General features: G+C 34.4%; 1 protein-coding gene across 1 annotated transcript in view; it reads right to left on the bottom strand.

The window, feature by feature from the left end:
* Positions 1-8,288, bottom strand: part of LOC119579968 — a 14,232-nt gene extending 5,944 nt beyond the window's left edge. Inside the window, exons 1-4 of the mRNA XM_037927811.1 lie at positions 8,230-8,288; positions 7,868-8,055; positions 7,009-7,120; positions 6,712-6,745 (exon numbers count right to left, since the gene is read on the bottom strand). Coding sequence (XP_037783739.1) covers positions 6,712-6,745; positions 7,009-7,120; positions 7,868-8,055; positions 8,230-8,288 — 393 coding nt within the window. The remainder of the gene's footprint in view (positions 1-6,711; positions 6,746-7,008; positions 7,121-7,867; positions 8,056-8,229) is intronic.
* Positions 8,289-8,838: the final 550 nt, after the last annotated feature.

The raw sequence follows: 8,838 nt of genomic DNA, 5'->3' as shown, positions 1-8,838 counted from the left end.
AGATATATAAAATACTATTACATATAATATTATTTAAAAAAAAACATAAAATATACTAAATATTTTAGAATATAAAATCTATAATTATTATAATACATATATATACATATATATATACATACATACATATATATATATATATATATATATATATACATACATACATATATATATATACATACATATATACATACACATATATATATATAGATGTAGAACATTCAATCCATGAGAATGAACATCCAGGTATCGAGTATATTTACACAACTTCCAAATATCATTTCCTGAAGTATATACATATATATGTAGGTAATATGTACATATATATGTAAATATTTTGCCTGAAAAGCTCTTGCTTATAGATAGGCTGGCCTATAATATATTATATTATATGTATATCTTCCAAACTGTATTACTAAGGCTATAAATGAATGTTAAATGTTAAATGTTATATATATGCACACACACACACACACACATGGACCTCACCGAAGGCCCTTTAAAGCCGCGGATCCTCAAGATTCATGACATCACTTCCGATGATAACAACATTTTTAAACCTTATTTCCTGAAACATAACTTTTATTCGGCCAGCCCAGGTCACAGTTCAAGTTAAGTATATTAACCACAGTACAATTAGACCTGGGCCAATGTCCATTCGAAAAATATTTCATTTGGAGTTCATGGTGAATATAGTCTGTTGTGAGATGTCATCTTGACATTGAAAGGCAGTGTAATTAAGTTTTCTTTTCTGTACTCTGAACCTTGACGCATTTTTATCAAATTCCTTTAACATAAATCGTGCCACTATGTTTTATATTCGTGTCATCGATCTTGTGTTTATGGATTTGATTGCCTTTGGAATAAGTTTATAAGGGAAAAGAATTGAATTACCTTTAAAATTCGTGTAAAAATAGCGAAATTATTAATTCAAGGTCTATGCAATATCGACAATCTGCGTTTTATTTATCTATTTTTATGAACTTTTCGTTGTTGATTTTTATTTACTTCCTTTTGAATTGCTCTGCTAGCTGTTTCGTTCGCTTGGATTTTCTTAATTTTGATACTTCTACTAAGCAATTTGTTCAGGCTTTTGATATGTATAATCACAAGCTTTACCGTTTCTGTTAAACGATACTAACTCAATTTATTTCGTTTCTCTGCAACGACAATGCTTACTGGGATATTCTCTATTACAGTTAAATATTTATTGTGCAACGAAATGTGCACTTTTATAATTTCTTGGTCCTGGGACATTTTTATTAACATATATATGGTAATTCATTAGAGTTTTCTTTTAATGAATGATATGAGCTTTTTCTTTTCTTGTTCAAAAAATACTTTGGTAAAAAACATTGTACGTAAAGTAAATATATATAAAGAGGAGGATATTATTTATTCGGCTTTACTGAAGACTTCACGTACAGAAAGATTTTAATAACATTAGTAAGTATACTCTACATACATCTAAACAATTTTACATACATTTTACAGTATTTTGATATTAAAGTAATGTTAAATGAAATAAGATGGAATTATCAAGGTATTCATGATTTTAGAATAGTTAAAATGATAATAGTAACAGTAATGATAAAACTGGTTGTTGGAGAAACTTTGTAGATATATTAGTTACGTTTTTTTTCTTCAAACGTGCCATTAAATCATAGAAAATTTCAGCACCCCAATCATTGCTGGGGGATTTTAAAAAAAAAAAAATTTTAGTCACTTCCTATTAAACGCTTTTTTTTTTACCTTTTCGTTCGTTTGGGGATTTTCTTAATTTTGATACACCACAAGCTATTTTTTCAGGTTTTAAATTTTTTTATATTAACTCGTTTGCCTCCCTTTGCCACTGGGGGGTAATCCCCCCCAAGTGGTGCCGGCCCCAGCCCCGGGTAAGGGTTGGTGATCGATGAAAACACCGGGCGGAAGGGCAAGGGCAAACCACCGCTCTAAATTCCCAAAGAAAATCATGGAAATCCATGTCGCCAACGTTTGTAGGGCAGGGCACTTGAAAAATAAAATATATATTGGCAACGAAAAAGTCAATTTTATAATTCTTGTCCGGGACCCAATTTTTTTAATTTATGGGAATCCCCCAAAATTTCTTGATGAAAAAATGTTTTTTTTGTGGTTCAAAAAAAATAGAACACTATAAATTTAACAATAATTTTTACATTGGGAAGAATTTTAAAATTTTACGGGTTTACGAAGATTACGCCAAAAGCTTTTAATAACCCTAAATTTCTCTAAAACACATTTAAACAATTTTCATCATATTACAAATTTAAAGTTTTGTATTAAAAATTTAATTTTAAAAGTTTTAAAAAGGAATTATCAAAGGGATTCATGATTTAGAATAATTAAATGATAAAATAAAAGTTTGATAAAAATGGTTTTTGGAGAACTTTAGAGATATATTAGTTACGCAAAAACTATAGATACTTCGTTTTCACATCAAGTACGTGTCATTACATCAAAAACTTCAGCCCCCCAATAAACCCGGGGGGGAACTTAAAAAAAAAAAATTTTGAGTAAACCTTAAAATTGATTTGCTCTATAAAAATTATGAAAACCAAATTCATAAATATTCACTTTTTAAAAAGTATACCCTTTTTCCACATAGCAAAAGGCCAGGATTATAAGATTTTGTAATTTTTGTTTTAAAAAATACTTAGATAAATGGATAAATAGTATACGTGATGAAATTCAAAACACGAAATAGGAAGGATATTTTGTACATACATTACAATGACAAGAAGACTGATAAAGTCAAAATGTAGGGAAAACATTACCTATGCTAAAAAAGTGCAGTACTAACAGTTTTCTTAATCGTTTCAAAATGTTAACAGTTCCCCTGTGAAAGTGTTTTTTAGGGATGTAAATCAAAAAATACATTTGACATTTGTCAGGTAAGGGGAAGGGAAGCGAGGTCGCATATACTATATCTATATTATATAAATTTTATAACCTCCCTGACCTATTTTGATCTGGTCAGGGAGGATTGTTTTTTTATTGAATCAATGCGGCATTGTTAATCCATTTTTCATAATATATATATTAAAATTATAAAAATTATAAATAATTATATATCATATATATAATTTAAAAAAATTATATATATATTAAAATATATACATATATAAGTACAGGGGGGGTGTGTCATTATATTATTATATAATATATATATATATTATTATATATTATTCCAGCACAGAAGAAAGGAAATAAACAGAAGAGGGGAAAAAAACAGAAAGGTTAAAACAAAAAGAAGGCACAAAAAGGGAATAGAAAATGCCTTTGAAAAGTGCCTTTATCAGTGCCTCTTTGTGAGCACATCTCTTCGGGGAAAATTTTTTAGCGCGCCCCCAATTTCTTCCATATCAGTTGAGAGGTTTTTTTCAGCAATTTCAGTTCAGATCAGTTCTTTTGAAGTGTGAAGCCCTTTCCCTTTGTGGGTGAAAATTTTAAAGGGGGTTAATTTTTTAAAAGAAAAAAAAAAATCTTTTTTTTTTATTTATTTTCTTTATTTTTTCTTTTTTCCTCTTTTTGTTTTTTTTGCTTTTGATTCTTCTTTCGTTTCCTTTTTCCTCTCCTTTTTTCCCCTTTTTTCCTCTACACTTTTCTTTTTCCTCCCCCTTTCCCCCTTCTTTTCCCCCTACACTTTTTCCCCTCCTACTTCGTTTTCCCTTTTTCCCCCCTTTCCCTCCCCTACTTTTTCGTCTTCTCCTGAAATTTTTCCCCCCCTTTTCCTCTTTTTTTACTTCTTCGTTTTCCTAACTTTTTTGCACCCCCTCTTTCCCCTTCTCCTCCCCCTCCTATTTCCCCTAGTCTTCCCCCTTCTAACTTCTCCCCCCCCTCCTCCCCCCCATTTCATCATTTTGTTTGTGATACTATGGAGAAAATAGTGGTTTAAATTTTCTCGGTTTCCATCATTACAGTGCTTCAAATTCAATATTTTCCCTATGTGTCTAATACTTAATTTCTTTCTCTTTTTGTGTGTGTATTGTCGAAATAATCGTGATTATTGAGATTCGAAATTCCACACACACACACACACACACAACACAAAACACATAATACAGTTTTAGGTCGTTTTTCATCATTAGTGTAGTATTTCTTTTTGGAGTGTTTTTTATTTCAATCTTATTTTTTTCTATGATTACCCAAAGAATCGTTAAGATTTTTGCGTTAGTGATAAAAAATAATAATAGTGATAATGAAAATATAATGAAAATACAAATAATAAAAAAAGAAAAAATGATAATAATAATAATAATAACAATAAAAATAATAATATAAAAAAAAAATAAATAAGATAATAATAATAATGATAATAATAATAATTTAAAAATTAATAAAAATAATAATTTGCTGAAAACAATGATAATGATGATGAAAATAAAAATAAAATAGTAATAAGAAAAAAAAACAAAAACAACAATAATAATGCAAAAAAACGTTCAAATTATAAAAAAGAATGAAATGATGTAAAAAAAAAAAGAAATGAAAAATAACAGACCAATAAAAAAAAAGAAATAGAAAATAGACGTAATCTTTTCACCAAAAAATCTTACAAGAATGGAAGCGGAAAATGAAATCTGAAAATTCGTTTTATCGAGGTAATTTGGGAAAGACTTATCGTGAAATATCTTTTGATTCTTATCTGTTTTCGCTGTTGATTTTTGGTGTATGTAGGCCCGTGTGGTGCAGTTTCATACTCTTGTTTTTTTACGGCTATCTATATCTCTTTTCTTTTTAGTGTAATGTCTGTGTGTATATCATCTATCGTCTGTTATTTTTTGGCCCTTTTTCTCGGTGGGGCGTCTGTCGATCTTTTTCTCTCTCTCTCTCTCCCCAACCTCCTCTCTCTCTCTCTCTCTCTCCTTCTTCCCCTCTGCCTCCCTCCCCCCCACTTCCCCTTTCCTCCCCCCCTCCCTCCCTCTCCCTTCCCTTCCCCCTCTCTCTCCTTCTCCCTCTCCTTACTGCTTTCCTTTCTCTTTCCCCTTAAGCCCCTGATTTCCCCCATTGTGTGTGTGTTAGTAAGGGGAGTTTAGTTGATGATCCCTTTGGGCGAATAATTTCTTTTTCTGTTAAGTGAGAGACGTACACTACAGGGTTGTTTTTAGGTGGGGTGTCTTTTCCTGGGGGAATTCCAGTGTGAGATGATGGGCTCCCTCTCTCTCTCATTTGTCTACTGTTTATCTGTGTCTGTATCAGTCTGTTTCTTATCTTCTAGTCCTTCTCTGTCTATCTATAATTCTATTACTATTTTATTAATTTTTTATTTTTTTTTTAATACCTCTCTCCTCTTTTTCCCCCTTTTTTCTTTCTCCTCTCTTCCTTCTTCCTCCCCCCCCCTCTTTTTTTCTCTCTCCCCCCCCCCTTTCCTCTCTCCTTTTCTCTCTCTCTCTCTCCCTCTCTCCTCCCTTCTCTCCCTCTCTTCGTCCCCCTCTCATATATACCAGCTCGCAAATTTACAAAAGTTTACCCCTTGTAAATACCAGACGCCTAGCATTTTACACTGCCGTCGTTGGTTTTTTGCAATACTTCGAATTTTTTTTTTTTTTTTTTTTTTTTTTTTTTTTTTTAACGCTGCAATTTCTCTATATTTTTTTTTAGGATAATGTTTTTTTTTTTTTTTTTTTTTTTTGGGGGGGGGGGTCGGTTTTAAAAGATGGATTTTTTTTTTTCTTCTTCTTTTTTATGAATTTTTTTGTTTTTACGCAAGTGTAGTCATCATTTGTTTGCATTGGTTGCCCCTTTGTTGGTTTTTTTCGACTTTTTTTCTGCTTCTCTCTTCTCTTCTCCCGTTTTCTCTCCCCTTTTTCTTTCTACCCTTTACCTCTTTCCCCTTTGTTTTCTCCCTTCTCTTATCTTTTTCCCTCCCCCCCTTTACTCTTTCACTCCCTTTTTTTCTCCTGTCACCCACCTCCTTTGCTCTCGCCTCCTCCCCTTCTTTCCCCTTCTTTAAAACCCTTTACTTCCCTTCCCTTCTTGCCCTTTTCCCTTTTCCCCTTTCTGCCTTTCTCCTTTCCCCCTTGCCTTTTTCTCCCTTTTCCCCTTGCATTCCCAATTCCCTCCCTTGTCTTTTCTCTCTCTTCCTCCCTTCATCTTTTCCCCTTGCTTTCTTCCCCCCCTCTCTTCCTCCTCTTCCTTTTCCCCTTTTTTTTTCCCCCTCCTCCCCCTTTGGGTTTTCCCCTCCCCCTCTCCCTCTTCTCTCTTTTACTCCTCTCCTTCTTCACTCTTCTCTCCTTCATCCCCCCCCTCTGCTCCCCCACTTCTCCCTCTCTTCCCTTTATCTTCCCCCTCCTTTTTCCCTCTCCCCTCCCCGTCTCTCTCTCCCCCTCTCCCCTTCCCCCCCCTTTCCTTTTTTTTAAAACCACTGTTTTGGCTGCAGACAGGAACAGTGTTTTTTGTGGTGTTGTTTTTTTTCCTTACTGAGAGTTGCAAAACACTGATAAAAATGGTTTAAGTTCGAGGTTTTCAAGTTTTGCAATTGCATCGGTTTTGTATAGCCGTTTATGGTTTTCACTATGTAGGGTGGATGGAGTACAGTGTCATTGTTTTGGTTTTGTCTGGGGGGTAAAAGAAAGAGCAAGCGAAAGGACACACACACACACGCACGCACGCGTACAAAACACACCCCACCCCCACAACCCAAAACACCCCCACAAAAACACAAAGGAAAGGGAAATACAGTACGCTCACAGGATGATCCGATACCTGGTGCAGAGTTAAGTTACTGGAGGAATGAAAACACAGAATTAAAATTAGATCACAACCCTACTTCTATTAACTTAATTATAAAAAAATAAGCTTTTTTAAAATTACATAAACATGAAAATAATTAAACGAACATCATACATACCTAAACTAATATCCATATTGACGTATTTACGAAAAAAAGCAAACTATTGTCAATTCAAGGACCTCTTTTAGTGTGGCTCTGAGGCGATAACTGACGAATTCTCTTCACGTTCTTCCATATAACATCAGTCTTCTTACCGAAGGACCTTAGTTACTGCTCCAAAGATCCTAATATCCTTAAGGTCAATGACGTCACTTTCGAAACGTAGCGAGTTGACCTTATTCCCCAGGTATGAAACGAGTCGGTTATCTCAGGACATCTGATATAGGGTCAGTGCGGTTTGATGACTCTGGGTTATAACGAAATGGTAAGATTAGAAGAAGTGTATAATATATATGTATATATACATATATATGTGTGTGTGTTTACATCTATATACATGTGTGTGTATATATATATATATATGCACATGTATATATGTATATATACACACATATATGTGTATATATATACATACATACATGTGTATATATATACACACTATATGTTATATTATACAACATATGTGTATATATATACACACATATATGTGTGTGTGTGCATACACTCTCCTCACACACACGCACACACACACACGCATGTGCGTGCGTGCGCATGCATATATGTATTTATGTATCTACACATACTGTTACATCTAGGTGTATGATTTGTTAATTATACACTAATGAAATTTCCTTTCTGCTCATTATGCTTACCACTCGTTATCATTTCTCTTCATCCCTTCTATTCCTCTTTGTTCACGGAGCATTATCCTTCATAAAATAAAGTTCTTTCTAATAATAAGGACTCATTATAATCTGTTACCAATAACAACGCAGAGGAGGAAATCTGACGAGAACGACTTCGGGCAGGAAAGGCGTCGCTTGAAGGCCCGGGAGGAAAGGGAAGAGAAGGCGACGAAGGAGGAAGAACAGCAGAAGGCGATGGAGGAGGAGGAACAGCAGAAAGCGGTGAGGATGTCAAAAGAACAACAAAGAGAGGAGGAGGAGGACGCACTGGGCGGTCGAGATCCTACAGTGAGGAGGCGCTGGAGAATAGGATTTCGGGGGCGTGAGAGGCGAGGACTAGGAGGCGTTGGCGAGGGCGTGAATGGGGATCCTGGTGGCGACGAAGGCAACTGCGGCGATGGTGGTGGTGTCAAGGGAGTCTCCACGGCAGTAAATTCACCCCGAGGTTTAGAATACCTGCAAGAAGGCAAAGAAAAGATACTGTTTTATCTGAAGTTGCTGGAACGAAGAGAATCACAAAATCTTCTGGAATGAGAATGATGTAAAAGAAAGATTTTGTAAACATAAAAGGGAGAAATTTTGGTTGAAAAGAATTGAGAGGAAAATGGAAAACTTTATACATATTCTTACCTCCAGTTTTCACCATGAAGATCCCGAAAGGGTAAAACTATATTCTTGCTATAATCCATGTGGTAGAGTTCCTGAAACCTTTAAGATCCATTTTGCAATATACTACAAATCATCCATTAATTCTCCTACCATAAATCACCATGAAATATACCCATCCACAAATTTAAGTAAAAAAAAAAAAAAAATACACGTTCCATATCATTCCGAAAGGAAGTTATTAACACATCAAAGTAAAGCGTTTTATCTTATTTCTCTCTGTGTCTCTGAGTTTCATCAAATTGTCTTCCTTATATCCTCAACGCTCTTAGCAAAGGACCTCATTTGCTTCCGATTTATTAAGGAGGCTTGTTCCTTCCTTGAGGATGTCGGTGTCAATTAAGGGTATGGTATTTCAGTGTCATTTAAGGGTATGGGATGTCAGTGTCATTTAAGGGTATGGGATTTCAGTGTCATTTAAGGATATAGAATTTCAGTGATTAAGATGGAATTCTGTCATTTAAGGGTATGGGATTTCAGTGTCATTTGAGGCACGGGGCATTGTGTCCCTTAAGTGGTATTACACGGTGTCATTTAAAAGCTAACAAGGGATCATCAGGTGTCACTTTAAGG

This window comes from Penaeus monodon, chromosome 13 (assembly GCF_015228065.2).
Source record: "Penaeus monodon isolate SGIC_2016 chromosome 13, NSTDA_Pmon_1, whole genome shotgun sequence".
In the NCBI taxonomy this organism is placed as follows: Eukaryota; Metazoa; Arthropoda; class Malacostraca; order Decapoda; family Penaeidae; genus Penaeus; species Penaeus monodon.
This window is presented reverse-complemented; position numbering and strand designations above follow the sequence as displayed.